Raw genomic sequence first — 20951 nt, 5'->3', positions numbered from 1 at the left:
TAATAGTAATAAACTTAATTGGATGGCTCTGAAACTATTGGATGAGAACAAAACTTGAACAGAATAAAGCTGGATGATGGCAGTTATCTTCTGTAGAGATATTTTATAGCTGAATGTAATTAGTTTCATAATTAACACATTTTTCGACATTGACAGTTATTGAACTGAATCAACACTGAACTGACTCAAGTTGAATAAAGACAAGATTTTCTTCTGTAGAGCTGCTTATATCTGAATTAAACTTGTTGCATAATCGATGAAGTTTACATAGTTATTGAACTGAACTGAACCACAGTGACATGTAACTTGTTGCCATTTATTCATATTTGCCATTTGAGTAATGTGGATTACTTTATATTATTTATTTACGGAGAAATGCAATCTCTGGTCTCTGTTTTTGGCAAAATAGGGGGATATTTTAGGTGCACAAGCATAGGAGTTGTTTTAGAAATCATGAGCGTGATGGGAATTGTAGTTCTAGAGAGTGTGTGTCATGCTGATGCTTAGGTATTACCTGTCGTCAAAGTCAAAAAGTCAAAGCACATCCACTTTGGAGGAGAGACTGTCTCAGTCAGGTGACAGTGAGAACAGTTTCACTTTCTTCTAATTGGCTGTGAAAATTCGGTGAAATTTCTTCTTCTTTCGAGAAAAAACAGTGACTTATGCAACAACTGAATCCAAAGCATATTCATCCACCCTCTCAAAACTGACCTCCAAACGGCCACATCTGCTGCCGCCATATGCCCGTTCAAGGGACCGTTTCGGCCTCTCGTGAGAAACGCTGATACAGATGCATCTGGTCTCTCATCCGTACGGTGAGGGCGGCTTCTGGTAGGATATTTGCATAGACCGTGTTGGAGGTCTGGGGCAGCCGAGGGCCCAGTGGTTGGTGTAGTGTTCAAAGGAAAAAGATGTAAGACCCAGAGGATTCATATGGCGCTGGAGCATTGTCCCTGAAAAACAGGAGCACTGCTGGGGAAGAAGCGCCTTGATTTAAAATTCGCTTACAAATCCAGCCATGGCTCAGGCGAACACCACAAGTGTGCAGAATGAGAAGCAGAGGGGGTGAATAAAATGAAACATGCTCTCAAAATCTCATTTAAGGTCATTTTCTCAGCATAGGTTTCAATTTAATAGTGCTAAATTTAGTAAGATGATGTTAGGTAAGAGATTGGGGGTAAACAACAAGATGCCTTGAGAAGATATTGTGTTATAATTATAGGCACATGTTATTTGCTCAGGGTGTTTGGGACTAACTTTCTATAGAATGCAACAAACAATAGCATTTAAGTGTTCATATGTTTATGCAGTCAAAGTGTTGTAGGTTCCTACTGCATTCAAATATGTTTCACAATACATTATGCAATAAATTAGAGAATAAAATTGTACGATTAGATCAACAATGTCTGTGTTGCATAATCATTGCTGACAGATTAAGAGGTTGTGAATAAACTCTGTGTGCTCCAGAGATTATTCACGCTCAGAAATTTACCTATTTGGCTTGAAACCACATTTTGTGAAAGCGTCACATACAAAGAAACCTCTTCTCGGTAAAAAGCTTGTTATAAAAGGAAATAGGTACAAAGGAAGATGCTGTTTACTTTCACTAATAATTAAAAATGAAATAACGTAATCCCTGTGTTATGAGGATATGCTGCTTAATTTGCAAGTGACCTTAGCCTTATTCAGGATAAAGAGCTATATAACTGGTTACATTGTGCAAGGACAAGAGAAAACGATGCCCATTGGTAAAGGAGAAGTAGGAAAGATACTCTAAAATATGATTAGCTTGCAGCTTCAACAGATAGTTTCAAAGTAGCTAAGCTATAGTCAGGCTATCCATTTGAACAGTAATTAGCTGCACTAGAAGATAAGCCACTGAAATGAAACATGGAACCATTTTTTCACTGGTTCATTAAATGAATAAAACATGCAAATGCTATATAGCTAAAGCTATTTCATATTTTGTCTTGCATATACTGCTACCACTTAATGTAATTAAATGATTAGAATTAGATCCAGAATTCTAAATGTAAATTCAGAATTCAGAATTTTATATATAGTTCCAAACTTCTTGTATAACTTGGCTTAACTTTCTTACTCCATACTGTACACTGAAAGTTGACAGGGATCACAGATAACCATGGTCACCATTTGCCTCCACTGAATGAAAAAAAAACAGCTTGGGCATTATTTTAAATACTCATCTGAGGAAGAATGTCAAACGGATTTGGAAGAACATTAGGTGAGCAAATAATGAAAGCATTTTAATTTTTTTATGAACTACTGTATACTTTAAACTTAGTTACTACTCAACAAGGGACCAATTTTAAAACATTTAAACGTTTGCTAGTTGTTTGGATGCACTTTAGTTGTAAAAGATACAAATATTTATGAAGTTGTAAAAGATACAAATATTTATGTAATGAATCATTTTTTAACATTTATTTATTTTAACTGTACATTATTTTGTCTTTTTTCACCTTTTACAGATAATCTTTTTTTTTTTTTTTGCACAAAAACCCTTCAGACTTGCTTTCACCACTTTGATTATCTCCTATGATCCATCTTAACATGTATAATAAATGTTCTAAAGTCAAATGTGACTACTGAGCCTCAAAAAGATTCATTTTGTCTAAACAAAGTGCGTCTCCAGTCCACGCAATATATAACTTTGATACTATTTTATACTATAAATAGATCTGGCTTAGATTTTTGTGGGCTGTGAAATGGTCCTTGATATGCTTGAAGGGACTGCAATGCCTCAGGTGTGAGGGGATGAAGCGGAACAGAGACGCCACACGCCAGAATCGCTCGTAGGCACCATGGCATCTTGACAGAGGAAATTAAGCTGCATCAGTGCTGGCCTAATGCTAGAGCCTGAAGACAAACATGTAAATGTCAGCTCTTTAATAGACATGTGAAATAGATCCTGTCAATTTTTTTTCCAGGATAGGATCCAAGAACGGTTGAATGGTATACTACAAATCTGTAAAACATTCACACGTTCACATGTATTATGTTTATGTGCCTCAGCGGGGAATAATAATAAAAAAAAAAACAGCCTTAAAGCTGATAAAAAAAAAAAAACATGCTATGAATTGGCTGTGCATGTTTTCACATGAAGGAAATGAAGTGTAGAAATAAAAATGAGGGTCACACTTTATATTAAGTGGCCTTAACAACCATGTACTTACATTTAAATTAATAATTTGGTACAATGCACTTATTCTGTACATACATGTTTTTACATTGTACTTATATTTTAAAAATACCTGCATGTAATTACATCTGTAATTAATTTCTGTAATTACATTTATAATTACACTGTTGACCCATCCCTTACACCTTAACCCACCCTTAAACCTACCCATACCACCAAACCTGTCCCTAACCTTACCCGTATCCACCTCAATACCAGCAAAAGTGTTTTGCAATACCATATGAACACAGTAAGTACATTGTACTTATTTTTTGATGTAAGTACACAGTAGTTAAGGCCACTTAATATAAAGTGGGACCAAAATGAGCAATGCAAGTGTATGTTAAGGGGAATAATTGCTTGAGTACATTTCCTTCTTTTATATGACATATATAATTGCAGTTCAGTTGTATAAAATGGCCTCAATAATTAACCTTCATATAAAAGTCTCATTATAAATGATTTTCATCATAGAATTTATATTGGATGTATGCGAGTCATATCCGTTGTAACCAAGCTTAAGTTAAATTACGGTTTCACTCCTGGGAGAGCCAATAACATTTCCAATAACATTTCAAAGTAAGCATGCAATATCATAACATGTAAAATACGATGCGAAACAGCTGAAACAAAGCTTGATTATCACTTTGAGAGTCTTCTAAACACTAATTGGCACAGTAAGATTCATCCACGTGATGAAAACCCAACCATCTGCCAGAACATTACAAGTCATGATGTTTCATCAGCAGCCAGAGGAAACCGTTGCGCTGATGCGCAACAGCTTCCATGCTGGGCCTCCAGAAATGTGGAGCAGTAGTTTTGTAGAAGAGGGCAAACAGTCAAACTAGTCCGAAACATATTTTTTTACCTGAAAAAAATCTGATACAACCATGTCAGGCTTCGTTTCGTTCTCTGCCTGCGCTCCCCACAGTTCTTCTTTTGTCATGAAGCAGACATTTCTCCAAAGTTTTGTTGGCAGCATCCCACACTGTGTAATTGATTATGTAGATCTATTCATTTCTCAAAGCATGTGAGAGATTCACCAATTAATTCCACCGCTCTGAATAATAGCTGCTGGTTCATCTCGGGGAAAGCAGTGGGCTGAAACAATAACGTTGGCAAATAAGAAGCAAAGTAATAAGAAGTTGGACTTTAGGGGGAAAGCTGACACGTCATTGGAAAGTACCAAGTCTTGCTTCAGGGGAGCCATTTTTCACCCTTCAAACACTAAGAAAGGTATTACGACTAAAATATCTGAACTCGTGTCTGTCACAGGTTGCTAGTGAGGTTGTTTGCATGACAGAATGCTACTTGAGTTGTCTTGGATTTGCCTGTGAAGATCCCATTGTTTTTAACAGAATACAGTACAATAAAGGCTCTTTATTGGCATCTATGAAGAGCTTTTATCATCTATGGATCCTTACCATTCCATAAAAGTTTCTTTAGAGAGGAAAAACATTCTTTAGATTTTTCAAATATAAATATATAAATGCGTCATTCATTCATTCATTCATTCATTCAAATGTTCTTCACACTAAGAAAAAATTTGTTCTGTTCACTCAAAGATTCTTTGGGGATCCAAGAATGGTGGTTCTACGCCATTGCTGCGAAACCCCCTTTTTGGAACCTTTCATTTTAATTTTTCAAAGTTTCCGATAATTCTGTAACTGTGTGATTTGTAAGAGTTTGATTCCAAGCTTTGGTTGTGCCACTTTGCCAAATGATTTCCATATTGTTGCAAATCTTTCATGGTTGTTTTTGTTTGCATGCTCTGTGGTTGGGGATTTCAGTGGAGGAGGGACGTAACGTCCATTAAAATCCTGTTTGTTTACCACAGTTTTAATCCAGACTTGGTCTTAAACTCATTTATAATATTCATGTACTAAAACAGCAAATAAAGAGTAAAGCTTTTTTCTCCTCCAGACTCAATTCTGTTTCTGACTTTCCTTTCATCTCAATTTTCCCCCTGACTCATTTGGTTCAAGATGTCTAGTGGGAGGAATCGCATGTCTCATGTCAACAATATTCAGAGGCGAGGTTCTTCCGCTGGTTTGCGTGTGTGTTTATCTGGTTGGTGAAGTGTAGGTTGGAGATCTTGAAAGTAATACATGTGGATGCTCAGAAACCATTTGTCACCAAAACACAATATTATTTGCAATAGTTTTTTAGCAACACTCTGATTCCAAGGGCAAATGCAGCCTTGGGGGGAAAAAGTGCACGGTCGTGACATGGCAGAGAAAGACGCCGCGGCTCCTGCAGCCTGATATTTGGCCCCTGTTCCTCACAGGAGACATCCTTCTCAGTGTATTCATGTTTCAATAAGGCTTTGAATAGTTCTCCCTCACCATCACAGCTCACTGAGTTGAAAGCTCCCAAAGCTCCCCGCTCTTCATTATGGCCGCTGTATGTGGGACGCCTCCGGGTCACTCCTGATGTTCCTCTGGCCGCCTGAGGAGGATTTTCGATGCAGCACTCACAAGCCGTGCCAGAACAACCAAAGGCAGGGAACATGTGAAGCAAGAGATCACTGATTTTTAATGAACAAGAAGTGGTGATTTGAGATTGGGGACTTTTTTTGGGGGGTAGGATTGAAAAATCCTCTGTTACATTTACAGCTGTTTGCTGAATACAGTTAGTGCTTCCTCCTATTTCCTTGAGCAATTAATATTATTCATATTTTCTCTGATCTAAATATATAAGGACTACTGGTAACAAAACAGAGGTTATTTTGTTGAACTTCAAGGTCTTTGGAGCACAATGTGACATTCAGCTGATGAAAGTTTGGGTTGAAGGTGAGGCATCATGCATGGTGCTCAAGGACTTAAAATGCTTGCAGTAATTTAAGGTCAAGTGTTATTGCTACAGCTATGCGGATAATGAGAAAGAAATTATTAGGCACCATATGTCCATTATTAAAACAATGTGTTCTTGTTCTGCAAATATATATGTATGTCCTTTGTTGAACAGAACAAGAACAAGAATTATAAATACATTCTTTGTATTGTTCATTGAAACATTGTATACAGTACTGTACATAGAATACGCAAATAGAACATGCAAAAATTAATAAAAGATAAACAGACATTGTAGCACATTGTGTGGTAATAGTATAAATAGAGTTTTCGTTATGGTTCACTTTGGCTGCAACTCAGATCTTATTTTTATTTAATTTTCTCTAGGTCGGTGTAATGGAGTTACAACCTATCCATCTCCCCCCCCTGGATCAAATGGTTCCAATTACTCTTATACATGTTGTTGTTACAAAATGTAGTTATATATGTCCTGTTACACATTTGTACTTACACAAACCATTCGGAGTTTGTTACATGTGTGTAGTTACAGAAATATTACAGCTCTAGATACTATGTACCAATGTGTACTTACACTGTGGTTACTTACTACGTACACATCTAGTTACTAACAGTAGTTACAGTAGTTAAGGCCACTTAATATAAAGTGGGACCAAAATGAGCAATGCAAGTGTATGTTAATTGCTTGAGTTGCTTGAGTACATTTCCTTCTTTTATATGACATATATAATTGCAGTTCAGTTGTATAAAATGGCCTCAATAATTAACCTTCATATAAAAGTCTCATTATAAATGATTTTCATCATAGAATTTATATTGGATGTATGCGAGTCATATCCGTTGTAACCAAGCTTAAGTTAAATTACGGTTTCACTCCTGGGAGAGCCAATAACATTTCCAATAACATTTCAAAGTAAGCATGCAATATCATAACATGTAAAATACGATGCGAAACAGCTGAAACAAAGCTTGATTATCACTTTGAGAGTCTTCTAAACACTAATTGGCACAGTAAGATTCATCCACGTGATGAAAACCCAACCATCTGCCAGAACATTACAAGTCATGATGTTTCATCAGCAGCCAGAGGAAACCGTTGCGCTGATGCGCAACAGCTTCCATGCTGGGCCTCCAGAAATGTGGAGCAGTAGTTTTGTAGAAGAGGGCAAACAGTCAAACTAGTCCGAAACATATTTTTTTACCTGAAAAAAATCTGATACAACCATGTCAGGCTTCGTTTCGTTCTCTGCCTGCGCTCCCCACAGTTCTTCTTTTGTCATGAAGCAGACATTTCTCCAAAGTTTTGTTGGCAGCATCCCACACTGTGTAATTGATTATGTAGATCTATTCATTTCTCAAAGCATGTGAGAGATTCACCAATTAATTCCACCGCTCTGAATAATAGCTGCTGGTTCATCTCGGGGAAAGCAGTGGGCTGAAACAATAACGTTGGCAAATAAGAAGCAAAGTAATAAGAAGTTGGACTTTAGGGGGAAAGCTGACACGTCATTGGAAAGTACCAAGTCTTGCTTCAGGGGAGCCATTTTTCACCCTTCAAACACTAAGAAAGGTATTACGACTAAAATATCTGAACTCGTGTCTGTCACAGGTTGCTAGTGAGGTTGTTTGCATGACAGAATGCTACTTGAGTTGTCTTGGATTTGCCTGTGAAGATCCCATTGTTTTTAACAGAATACAGTACAATAAAGGCTCTTTATTGGCATCTATGAAGAGCTTTTATCATCTATGGATCCTTACCATTCCATAAAAGTTTCTTTAGAGAGGAAAAACATTCTTTAGATTTTTCAAATATAAATATATAAATGCGTCATTCATTCATTCATTCATTCATTCAAATGTTCTTCACACTAAGAAAAAATTTGTTCTGTTCACTCAAAGATTCTTTGGGGATCCAAGAATGGTGGTTCTACGCCATTGCTGCGAAACCCCCTTTTTGGAACCTTTCATTTTAATTTTTCAAAGTTTCCGATAATTCTGTAACTGTGTGATTTGTAAGAGTTTGATTCCAAGCTTTGGTTGTGCCACTTTGCCAAATGATTTCCATATTGTTGCAAATCTTTCATGGTTGTTTTTGTTTGCATGCTCTGTGGTTGGGGATTTCAGTGGAGGAGGGACGTAACGTCCATTAAAATCCTGTTTGTTTACTACAGTTTTAATCCAGACATGGTCTTAAACTCGTTTATAATATGCATGTACTAAAAACAGCAAATAAAGAGTAAAGCCTTTTTCTCCTCCAGACTCAGTTCTGTTTCTGACTTTCCTTTCATCTCAATTTTCCCCCTGACTCATTTGGTTCAAGATGTCTAGTGGGAGGAATCGCATGTCTCATGTCAACAATATTCAGAGGCGAGGTTCTTCCGCTGGTTTGCGTGTGTGTTTATCTGGTTGGTGAAGTGTAGGTTGGAGATCTTGAAAGTAATACATGTGGATGCTCAGAAACCATTTGTCACCAAAACACAATATTATTTGCAATAGTTTTTTAGCAACACTCTGATTCCAAGGGCAAATGCAGCCTTGGGGGGAAAAAGTGCACGGTCGTGACATGGCAGAGAAAGACGCCGCGGCTCCTGCAGCCTGATATTTGGCCCCTGTTCCTCACAGGAGACACCCTTCTCAGTGTGTTCATGTTTCAATAAGGCTTTGAATAGTTCTCCCCCTCCATCACAGCTCACTGAGCTCAAAGCTCCCAAAGCTCCCCGCTCTTCATTATGGCCGCTGTATGTGGGACGCCTCCGGGTCACTCCTGATGTTCCTCTGGCCGCCTGAGGAGGATTTTCGATGCAGCACTCACAAGCCATGCCAGAACAACCGAAGGCAGGGGAACACAATCTGTGAAGCAAGAGATCACTGATTTTTAATGAACAAGAAGTGGTGATTTGAGATTGGGGACTTTTTTTGGGGGGTAGGATTGAAAAATCCTCTGTTACATTTACAGCTGTTTGCTGAATACAGTTAGTGCTTCCTCCTATTTCCTTGAGCAATTAATATTATTCATATTTTCTCTGATCTAAATATATAAGGACTACTGGTAACAAAACAGAGGTTATTTTGTTGAACTTCAAGGTCTTTGGAGCACAATGTGACATTCAGCTGATGAAAGTTTGGGTTGAAGGTGAGGCATCATGCATGGTGCTCAAGGACTTAAAATGCTTGCAGTAATTTAAGGTCAAGTGTTATTGCTACAGCTATGCGGATAATGAGAAAGAAATTATTAGGCACCATATGTCCATTATTAAAACAATGTGTTCTTGTTCTGCAAATATATATGTATGTCCTTTGTTGAACAGAACAAGAACAAGAATTATAAATACATTCTTTGTATTGTTCATTGAAACATTGTATACAGTACTGTACATAGAATACGCAAATAGAACATGCAAAAATTAATAAAAGATAAACAGACATTGTAGCACATTGTGTGGTAATAGTATAAATAGAGTTTTCGTTATGGTTCACTTTGGCTGCAACTCAGATCTTATTTTTATTTAATTTTCTCTAGGTCGGTGTAATGGAGTTACAGTAAAACACAATTGGTTGCACTGGGTTATTGCATTATGATTGACTCTTAAGGCTCATCAACTTGCAATCTACACTCTATGTGAGTTGCTGAAACAATATAACCTCCTATAAACAATTATAGAGTGTGGAGTGTTTCTGATGCTGTTGTGAGGAGCTGAGTTGTTGTTAGCTGTGGTGAACTTTTATTATGAGTTGTCAACAAGGTAAACACGTATCAACACTTGGCATACAGAATTCAACAAAGCTACAAACCAAGGTTGTGTGCTAGTCAGAAATGAATTAAAAAAGCTTTTCAATTCCAATCCAATCTAATTCCAATTTGATTTGAATTTGAATTGAGGTTGTGAACAGGATGCAGAATTTGGATGTAAGGAAGTACAACTGAAATTAAATATATGACTCAAGATAGTATTTATATTCTTATATATTGAATCACATGTCATCAATGTTTGTGGACCATGGAGGTGGAGCACTTCATTTCCAGAATACTTTATTTATGCTGATATTTATGTTATTTATTTATTTTGGCCAATTCCTTTCAAATTCAGATTCATTATCTGAAAGGTAAACATATTTCATAATTATGTCAACCTCTAGCCTTTACTGTATAGCATAACCTCTTCAATGTTATTGCATAATTTAATGGCATCATTTAGCAGCTTTGTTTGTTTGTCTAATTCAATAGCAATTCTTCAATGCACATATTTCAGAACGGGTGTGATATGTTCTGATATTGTCTTTTTTGGTACATTTTCTGTATTAATTGTAAATGAGATGGAGTTTTTGAGGGTGGACAAGAAAGAAAATTGTGGATGTTAATTATCAAATTCTATGCATTTGCTCAACAGAAAAAAAAAATCATTAAGATGATAAATTAATTATTTGCAAACCTTTATGACATGGAAATCAGAAGTACAATTACAGTTTACAGTGAATATAGATTTTTTTTGACAGAGTTGTTGCTATGAAGGGTGTAAATCTGTTATGTCTGCAGTTTTATATCAGTCCTGTTTCTTAGTGCCTGTGCTTTGACAGATTGCTACTGATAAAAATCTTTGTATGGACTTTATAGATGACAGCAATAATCGTGTCCTCTCTGTAAATGGGTGGTACACCTCCCGGTGGTTTTAAAAACACTTCATACTGTCAATTATCCAGTTTGGTGCTTATGAAATGACTGTTGCAGGCGCATGGGAAACAGAAAAAAACAATTACACCATGTCATTGAAATGTTTATGTAACTAATTATTTTTCTGGCTTTTTTTCTGTTGTTAATAGACTTTCACATGTCACTCATCACTGACATTTAAATCAATTACTTAGGTATTTGATTAAAAAGATTTTTCTTGTTGACTCTATACAATGACTTGTGTGCGTAAATGTCAAATTAAAGATTTTCACACCATGAAGAGATTATTCAATAAATTACGATCTTTTGCCATCTTTCGTGCTACATAAATATTCAACTGCAAATAACCTGCTTTTCAATTAGTTAGGATCACAAATATTACAGGATATTTAATAAAGTCTAAAGCAAGATAAGTCACAAACTAGCAAGATTTAAGCAAGCAATAGAACTGATATGAGCCCGCACCCATTTAGAAATGTATGTGTTTGTCTTAAAGGGATAGTTGAAATTAAAAAAACAAATCTGCCATTATTTACTCACCATCATACTGTTTCAAACCTGTATGCATTGCTTTATTCTGCAAAACACACAAAAATTGTTTTTGTAAAATCTTCCTGTTTATAGTGTAGATCTTTTGAAGGAACTATAGAGTGATGACAATTTTCTTTTCTGTATTTCTGTATAATGCATCTCTATTTTTTACTGACAATTTCATGATTTGTGTAAACACATCTGTGACACATTAAACCTGAGAATGATACATTAAACAAGTCAAGGAAGGATGTCAGGAGAATTACAATATACAAAACCAGTCCCAAGTGGAGTAATCCTGTGGACTATTAGATTTATTCACTCAGTAAGCATAAATAGAGCAGGTCTTCAGACACTTTCTGTAAAAATTAATCAGATTTACACAACAACATGAGGACAGTTCCCAAGACTGAACCTATAAAGCACAATAATTTGAGCTACTATCAGAGGTCAAAGTCTTAATGGCCGTGCCAGCTCCTCATCCAAGCCATCTTACACTGAAACCATGATACTGATAAATAATGCCGCGAGTGGGGCTTGAGGAAGTGACGTCGCCTGCGTCTGCGCAGTGCGACCTGATCCAGCCCCTGAAGTGAGACACAAGAAACAGAAATACTGCAAAATAATAATAATAACGCGACTAAACGAGACGAAATAACGTTATAACATTTCGTTTCGTCTCGTCTCGTTTTGGTCAACGAAAATGAAGAGACATTTTAGCATAGTTTTTATTTTGTAAACCACATTTAGTCTCGTTTTTATTCGTCAACAATATTGCATTATACATTTAATTATAGTCATCGTCACATGACCAGCATTTACGTTGCGTCTCGTCTCGTTTTCGTCACGTGATAAAGGTTCGTTGACGACGATATTTAGTCATAATTTTCGTTGACAAAAGCAACACTACTGATAGGACCATGATGTTGATTGGGCTGAAATAAAGACTAAAGCCTCTAAGAGATGAAAGCTCAAGGCTGTAGTCAGCTTTCCTCTGATCAGGTTAGTTTGATGTTTTAATGACCTTGTCACAGGCTAAATACATACGAGAAAGACTTGATTAGTGTTCATGAGATTGTAGCTACCTCTGGCCATGCAGTGAACTATACAGCCATAACTTAGTAATTATATGAATCATTTAATCTGTATGCTGCGAAAATATTACTGTGGGTTGCTTGTATCCATTGTTTATATAGATCTACATTAAAAGCCAGGAGCAAATTAAATAAGTTATAGCATGTACTTACCATGTTTACCAAACAAAAAGTAGGCCTAAAATTTGATATTGTACCTTTTTGTTATTGTTTTGATTGTTTGGTGTCTGCTTTTATAACTGAGAACATTGGAAATATCTTTAGTAGGCCTATTCATTTTTATGTATACAATTATTTAAAAAAAAAGGGTTTAAAAAATCGCAGCTTTACCAGACCTTTACCAAGTGCCAATGTTGTATCCTTAGCATTATAGGAACTAATGCCATCTGTCGTCTCAGTTATCGATTTTAGTGAAAATGACCTCGGAGGACCTGGATCAGTATTAATATTAGGCTACTGCAATTTTTAATTAATTTATTTATTTGTTTATTTCAGTATTGGTCTTGTATATCAAACTAGCCGGTAGTTTTATACATTGTAATGAGTAGCAGAAACTTTAAAACTGTCAAAATTGTTTACTGTAAAAGTATTCCTATTGCCTGTAAATGTGTGTCCAGTTCATCCAACTGCAGCGTGAGCATCTTCCATCCATCTCCAACTTGTTTGTCCTTTGCGAAACTGGGGCATCATTTCCGAAGAGGAATTGGTGACCTTAGGTAGTCCTTAAAAAAAAAAAAATATGTATTGCCTTTGTTATTTGGCGAGCTATTTTACGGAATAGGCCTACGGCTATTTGCTGTTTCTCCCAAATCGAAATGTTGTTAAAATAATTTTTTAATGCAAGTGTCTAGTTTCCAACGTGTTTTTAAAACGGTTTGGTATTGGCATTGTTACAAATCAGTCAGAGCGCGTATTTGCGCTTGTCGCTAAATACTCTACCTAGGTAACAATAGCACGCTGCTAATGCTCTTTTGCGTTACGTTGCTAAAAGTCCGTCATTGTGACATGTTTATCTGAAGTAACCTGCCTTACCTATGTGGTTTTAGAGGTCTGTCGCGGAATAAATCGACTGAGATCACCCTCGTACACGTCTCCAAAATACAAATCTTATTGCTACTACCCTAATAGATTAAAACTGTGTTCTTCAGAATGTTATTTTATTCTTTTTTTTTTGACAAGACAAGAGCTTTGTCACAATTTTATTGTATGAAAAATAACTGTACCTATGATATTTTGTTTGAAACTATCTCCTGGTGAATTCTTGTACAGATGGCTCACTGTAATTACAAACCCACTCTGGAAGACAAAGAAACATCAAAATCAACATTCATAGCCCATATGGAAAAATATCCACGATAGTCCCTTCTGAAGTAGGCTAAGCTTATACGTCGATGTATCTCCCAAGTTCAGCAAGTTTTGTTGTCCTTTGAAAATCAGTATATTCTCAGTGACTACAAATTTTTCGATGAACACAACTAGGCTAATACAGTAGCTATTTTCTTTCTCGAGACCAAAAAAATCTAATTCTTTATGATGGCGCGATGATGAAAAAGATGAAGCAACTTCACGAGTTCCTGTACGTATCTCTCAAAATCTCATGCAAAAACATAATTCCCCCGGAAACAAGCCTCTTATGAATTATAATTCCATTGGCTTCTGCTAAAATAGTCCAGGCGGTCGCAGAAAAGGCACCGTGTCGTTAGTTCCAGTCCGAGGGACATTCCTCTGCCTTGATTTTCCCATAGAAAAGAGTTTCTATGTTATCCAGGGGAAGGGGGTGAGATGGTGAGAGACGCAGCTCGAGACGTCCATACGTGCCTTATCTTAGTGGCAGTGACGTGATATTGCAGCTCCAGTCCTGAGGCTCGGCGAGAAAGCGCTTTCCATCTCACTCCACAGCGAGTCAGCAGCATCCTCCATCCGTCAGGGATTGCGCTCTACCTGCTACCCGACCTGGGCATCTCTTGAGGGACGGGCAGACAACGACTAACGATCAGTCGAGATTCACAACATTTTTAGCCCTCGTTCTAGTGTCTGCTCACTTCTGTTGCGCTCTCATCACTTGGTTGCGTTGAGGTGGGAAGAAAAAAAAAGGAGCGAGATGATGATCCAGCCTGGAGTCTAATGCATTTTTGCTCACTGACCATCTTGTTGCTCTAGACTTCTATCATCGGCAATGGGAGATATCGATTCGCAGGGGAGCGACACGTTTCATTTCTAAAAGGATGTTTCCAAGTATGTGGGGAAAATAGCCATAGCTTTCAGAGTGCAAGGTAAGACCTGTTTATTATTATTATTAATTATTATTATTATAAATAAGTAAATTGATAAATAGGTAGGTTTGAACGACAATGAGATGGCCCTCGCCCAAGATTATCCCTCTTCAATGCACAAACGAGTTAAAGATCTGAGTTCCATAGTTCATTCTAATGAATGCAATAGCCTACAAACTACGTTAATCTTTCGAAGGACTCGAACGTTACCAGGGCCAGTGTAAAGTTAAACGATGATCGACGAGTTTCGCAGGAAAATGACATAGAATCGAGTTTGGCGCCGACTGTATTTCGTAAAATCCGTTTTGGTGACCACATTCAGGTTTGCACCCCCCAAAACTGACGATTGACAATCACGCTAGACTTCTTGGGTTTTGTAAAAGAGTATGAATATGAAAAGACGTCGCTGCAGTTTTTATCTATTTATTTCTGTCGCTACGGCTTTTTCTGATCCGTTCATATTACTGATCGTGACGCGACAAACTGGAACGCTCCCGTAATAATCAACGAAAAGTGCAAGTGCGCGACAAGACATCGGATGTAAAGGAAAAGTATGGTTGCAATGTGCGCCAATATAGTCCTATCTCGTCCTATATAGTCGTGTATAACCTCTCTGTATATTACATCGTACGCGTTTTGCGATGTCGTACAAGTAGTGCCGCATTTAAGGTGATTAAAGAGTGAAAATAAAGGCTCGCTCTGGGAATGCTGTGACACTGCACACAGCTGCAATGCCTGCAGGATTCATGCAAACAGGACATCGAATAGATTTTCTCTTCTGCTGGATCTCCCTCTCTCTTTCTCTCTCTTTCTCTCTCCCTCTCCGCCGCCTTTCTTTCAGACTCCTAGAATATTTGGGAATTCAACACATTTGCGCACATTATGATGAATTACGTACAGCAGATCGTCGCGGAGACAAATGCATTACATCGAAATCAAAGTTTTTGCCTCATGGAAATCATAGATTGCGTTCAGTAAGGGAATTAGATGGTGAAAGTAACGCTGCTTTAATCATTACATAGATCATCACGACATTATAGTCCATCCGGTCAATCGGATATGATCTCTCTGCATTATATAAAAGACGATATTTAGTAAATGTATGTGGTTTATTTTAGTTGAATAGAAATCCCTGAGCAGACATATATGTAGATGATTATTATGCGGTCGGACATGTAGATCACTGCAGAATTGCGACACATTACCCTCGAGTGAATAAAAAACCAAAACGTTTTATTGTGCCAAAATGTCTTTTTGTTGGTGACATGTAATGCCAGCCTTTTTTTATCTTTCCAAACGAACGAGTCGCTATTTAATATAACGACCATAAAGCTAATGCATGTCAATGATCATTGTGTCCGACACTGTCAGTCATTTAAACACTGTAAAGATCATTCAGTGTGTAATGATCATATCAAATGATCATTTGATTGCTAAATATCATGCAGTTTTATCCTGCCACAGCAGGTGCCCAAAGTTATTACCCCCAATTTATTAAACACCACAAGGTGGCAATGTTTATCCGAAATGTGGTACATTCCCATGGAAAGGATAGTTTGAATCTCCATAAAATCGAGATGGTAGTTTATGATTGAAAATAGTGAAAAACGTCTTTTATATAATACAGAGAGATTCAAACGAACAATGTAGTTTAACACAAAGCTAAATTGGATAGTTAGGAGATCTTAGACTGAAACTCTTTGACAAAGCATCACTTCACACCCACATAGGCTGACAATAAACGTAGTGCATCTCTGTTTCTCTTGCAGGCCAAATGACATAGGATGAAGGCTGTTCGTAATCTGTTGATTTATATATTTTCCACCTATCTCCTGGTTATGTTTGGATATACTGGTGCCCAAGATTTTTGGTGTTCCACGCTGGTAAAAGGAGTTATCTATGGATCTTACTCGATAAATGAAATGTTTCCCAAGAACTTCACAAACTGCACTTGGACGTTGGAGAACCCAGATCCTACCAAATACAGCATCTACCTAAAACTTTACAAACGAGAAATTAGCTGTTCTGAATTCTCTCTGCTGGCTTACCAGTTCGATCACTTCTCTCACGAGAAGATCAACGAGCTGTTGAGGATCAACGAGTCCATCGTGCACCTGTGTGATGACGCCAAGAATATTTATGTGTTTTTGCATTACGACAAAAATTTCGTGCAGCTCCGGCGAGTGTTTCCCTACGACTATAACGGATTGATGAAAAAGAAGACAGAGGAGGAGGAAAGGTCTGTGGTGGAGTTTGTGGTTTTAAACAAGGCGAGTCCGAGTCAGTTTGGATGTCAGGTGTTATGCACGTGGTTGGAAAACTGCTTGAAAGGAGAGAAAGCTGAATCGTGTGGAATAGTCTATGCTAAATGCACCTGCCCTCAACATTTAGGTGATGGGGAATCTGAAAGCATGCTGATGCTCAGTAACGTGCTGTTGCCTTTAAATCCCCAAACCGAAGGATGCCTGACTCCTCAGGTGCGCTCAGCTCAGGTGTGCAATCTGAGCGCGGAGGTGCGGCGCCCATCCAAGGAGGGTGAGTATGAACCAGACAGCTGCAGGCCTTTAACGCTGGAGATCATTTCACAGCTTAATTATACTGTGTCTTTATGATGCCCCTTTGTATTCCTCCACCCTTCCACATAAAAGAACACCAAAACAGCTCACTGTGCTCTGCTACTGATGACTATGACTTTTTTTTGTTTGTTTAGTTTTACAACAATTTCTGGGTGTACAGAGCAGGAATGTCCTCTCTTGATGTATTTTATGTTTTTATGTTATGTCAAAAGTGTAACAACCTGGATGGCGATTCATTAATTAACTAATTCATGTTTTTTTGGAAAAGGGGTACTAAGTCTAATGTATTTTACATCATGTCATCTCTTTTATCATTTAATATAATAAACCGTTGACATGTTTATTGGAATTCAGAGTTCACTACTTAATTGCAAATCCAAAAGACAAAAAAAAAAAAAAAGAATTATTGAATACTGTTGGAAATGAACGGAGTCAAAGCATTTGACACCATACTTAGCCTTTTGGCCTAAACTTAATTGTTATGCTGCTGTCAGCCTCCATCAATGACAAGCGATCAGTTGTCCCTCTGCTGTCCAGCTTTGTCTCTAGCCACGGATGCTGGCAGCAACAGATAGCCACAAATGCCTTTGAAGGAATTTGCTAGCAATAAACATTTCTGATGGGGGGATGATGCATAATGGACTTGTATCAGGGTCACCGACATTACAGCTAATTAGCATCTGTAACATTTCACAACTGGCACAAGTTAGAGATCAACTGGAGGCAGGGATGACCCAGCAAACTGTGAAAGGACAACAGCTCACAGAGATGGTTGGCAGAGAATGGATGCTGACAGTCTCACTTCAATCCCAGCACAGTGATTCAAAAATAATGAATAATGAGGTGGCGAGAGAGAGAGAGGGAGGGAGTAACCGTCCTATGGCATTCTGGTTTCACTAGCTGAAAATAATAACCCCCTAGGGAGAAGGTGGCAGCTTTCCCGATCAAGCGGAACACGGTGCTTTGGAATTATCAAGGTTCAGTTGAGTTAAGTAGGCCCCCAATTTCGTTTTTCATCCCCCTTTTCAAATTAGCTTTATATTCCATTCCAAACTGTGTCGTATTCCATTTACGATCTCGTAACTGAGAGAGATTTTCATTTGGTAATGTTTTAAATATGAATCAAGCTTGAAATGAAGATTAAGCCATTGATTATTTTGTTCCCCAGTTATTGTGTGAGCGTTTTATTATGTCACAGACTCTATAATTAATATAAATCTTTCTGTATCTATGAATTCTTAAACAGAAGTCTCATCTCAAGGCATTTCAGTCATCATTATAGGCACTGGAAATATAGCTTTACCATTAAAAAGTAATGTTTCAATAACTTTCAGCTATCTACATGTTAAGAGAAGCTTAAATGCTCCAGCTTATTTTTTCTTTTTTCTCTCTCGAAGATTACACTGAAAGCTTCTATTTATAGAGCGGAGGCTTTAGTGGATTGCTATCACAGGTTTAAAAGAGCACACAGCCCCGCAGTAGTGTCAGAATGAAGCTTCTGCCCTCCCGGATGAGCGTTCAGCAGCACACGCCTTCAAACAGCCACAACAAAAAAAGATCTGTACAGAGCGGGTCCAAAATAAATGGTTGTCTTTGATATCCCTCACGCCTGGTTGTGTGCATGGTAACAAAGTGTGGCCTTTGAATGGGGCACTGAGAGGATCACTAAAAACTGGTTTTCTGGTTCATTGCACTCTGCAGGATGATATCCAGCAAGCCAGCAAAAACATGAGCTTGATTATACTTTATGATAACACCAGTGTTTGAAATGCTGCCTCGCTAAGGATGGAAGTAAAGTGTTTTGAAATGTAGAAACATATTAGACTTGCATAATGGATAATTATGATGCTGGTGCACATTAAATGCACTTGAGCAGGCATTAGCTGTTTGTAGGAATATTGCAGTAACGGATTTATGGTTTTGTTGGTATATTAACACGTTAGGTTTGTTGAACATGGCCTCAAACAGGTTGATGTTTTTGACAATAACTAACCAGAATTTCAGTAAACAGATCTGAATCTAAAACAGCCAAATAGTCATTTGTTTGAGGGCACATCTTTGATCAGCGCTAATGTAACCTGGAAAGGCTTTTATACCCTTTTAGAATGTTTGAATCTTTACATTTGGAGTTGGAAGCCATTTTCAATGTGGTACTTTTTGACAAAAGTTGACAAGAACGTCACCCACACATAAACAGCAGTGAAATCCATCTCATCAGCCTTTATACATTCAAACTAGAGATTTCTGTAGAAATGTCAACCTTGGCCTTGAAACCGCGGTTGGGAAAATGGGATGCCAAGGCTAGTTTTGCACAGCAAGGTAGTCTATAAAGCAAGCTGCCACAATTTATTCACAGCTCCAGTATTCAACCTGATATGACATGGTTGTCTGATGTGACATAAAGGACTTGGGGGTGAAAAAAAATAACAGATTAAATGGCTTTGAATGAAGTTATTCTCAAATGTTGACCATTTGCGGTAAAGATTTTAAGGCATTTAAGCATTATTTAATATTTTTCCCGCTTCCAAGTTCTTTATATTGTTCATGCACCAATGTAACTCATATTTTACTTGGCATGGAGTTATTTTTGTACCACAGTCTTGTTATGGATGATCTTTTTAAGCAATGGTCCCCATAGGGCTCCTTGCTTTTGTGTGGTGGCCATATATGGGACATGCGGGCAATCTCACATTCTTATTATCAGCAAGTGGCATTTCTTCTCTTTATTTCTGTATCATCTCCTCTCCAGGCACAGTGACACTTGATGTGATGGCTCAAAGTCAAACGCTTCAAGTTGTGTCTCCTAAATTAGTCACAAATGAAGCCCTGCTGGAGAAGATGAGCAACGTCTCGAGGCTGTTTCTCATTACTCTCTGTCTCTCTCTCTCCACCACTGGGCTGCCCTCAGACAGCAGTGGCCGTTTGCTCTTTTGCCTGACCATTTCTGGAGAAGAAACTTGCCTGACTGCACTGCAGGGTCCGGGCCCCTTGCACTCCGATCTGTGGGGGAACTGAACTGCCACTTTGTGCAAACGACCCTTGTCAGGCCCAGGGCTCCAGAGCGTGTTGCGGAGCAAGAAAGGGGAATTCGGCTGATGCTAATGAAGTGCACGTCCACAGTGTGTCAGTTTGTGCTGAGTCATGCACATGTGATAATATACACCCACTGGAATTTAAAATGTCAGATTTCAGAGAAACGCGAATGGTTACAAATGAGAATGAAAAGCGAGATGATTTATTTAGTTTTCTCTGACCTCTGAGTGCTGGGTGGATTGCATCATTGCGCCGATTAATTATTTGTAGACTTTCTTACTGTTGCATTTGCAGAGAAATTTGTCTTAAACCCTTTGGTTTTATTGTTACAACCCAAAAAAGATATTGAAGATAACACTGCTTGCTTATTGGTAGTTTAGAAGAGCGAGGCCCCTTTTATGGATGCCAGGGGCCATGAGAAGGCTCTGCATCTCCACTGCATAGTGCCGTCTTTTATTCACTTTGGATCAGTAGTCACAGCGCATCATGTTCATCACCATTGTTCCCTCAACTTGGAGGCCATCTTGAATTCTAGTCACTTCTTGAAGAGAGAATGCGTGCATCCATTTTTGTCTAGTCTTTTTTTTTTTTCTTTCTTATTTTTAGATGTAAAATGTTATGGTTGTGCTTGAGGTGTATTTTTTTAATGAAAAAAAAAAAGGTTTTAAAGTCAGTGTAAAATTTAGTTCACAACTCATTTTACGTGTGCAATAAGTTATTTCTGAATATGTATATATATATATATATATTTTTTTTTTATTTA

General features: G+C 37.8%; 1 protein-coding gene across 4 annotated transcripts in view; it reads left to right on the top strand.

Moving 5' to 3' along the window:
• The first annotated feature begins 12113 nt into the window (after window positions 1–12113).
• The window catches only part of adgrb3 (adhesion G protein-coupled receptor B3), a 184554-nt gene continuing 175716 nt past the window's right edge, over window positions 12114–20951 (top strand). For 3 of the 4 annotated variants that reach the window (XM_016456525.1, XM_016456523.1, XM_016456524.1), the window contains exons 1-2: window positions 14086–14579; window positions 16349–17114. In XM_016456525.1, coding sequence (XP_016312011.1) covers window positions 16364–17114 — 751 coding nt within the window. In that variant the 5' untranslated portion in view covers window positions 14086–14579; window positions 16349–16363. Of the gene's footprint in view, window positions 12215–14085; window positions 14580–16348; window positions 17115–20951 lie in introns of those variants that run through there. The other variant, XM_016456522.1, reaches the window with a different exon arrangement.

Source organism: Sinocyclocheilus anshuiensis, unplaced genomic scaffold (assembly GCF_001515605.1).
Source record: "Sinocyclocheilus anshuiensis isolate Anshui unplaced genomic scaffold, SAMN03320099.WGS_v1.1 scaffold407, whole genome shotgun sequence".
In the NCBI taxonomy this organism is placed as follows: Eukaryota; Metazoa; Chordata; class Actinopteri; order Cypriniformes; family Cyprinidae; genus Sinocyclocheilus; species Sinocyclocheilus anshuiensis.
Note: the sequence above shows the minus strand (reverse complement) of the source record. Positions and strands in the feature narration are given on the sequence as shown.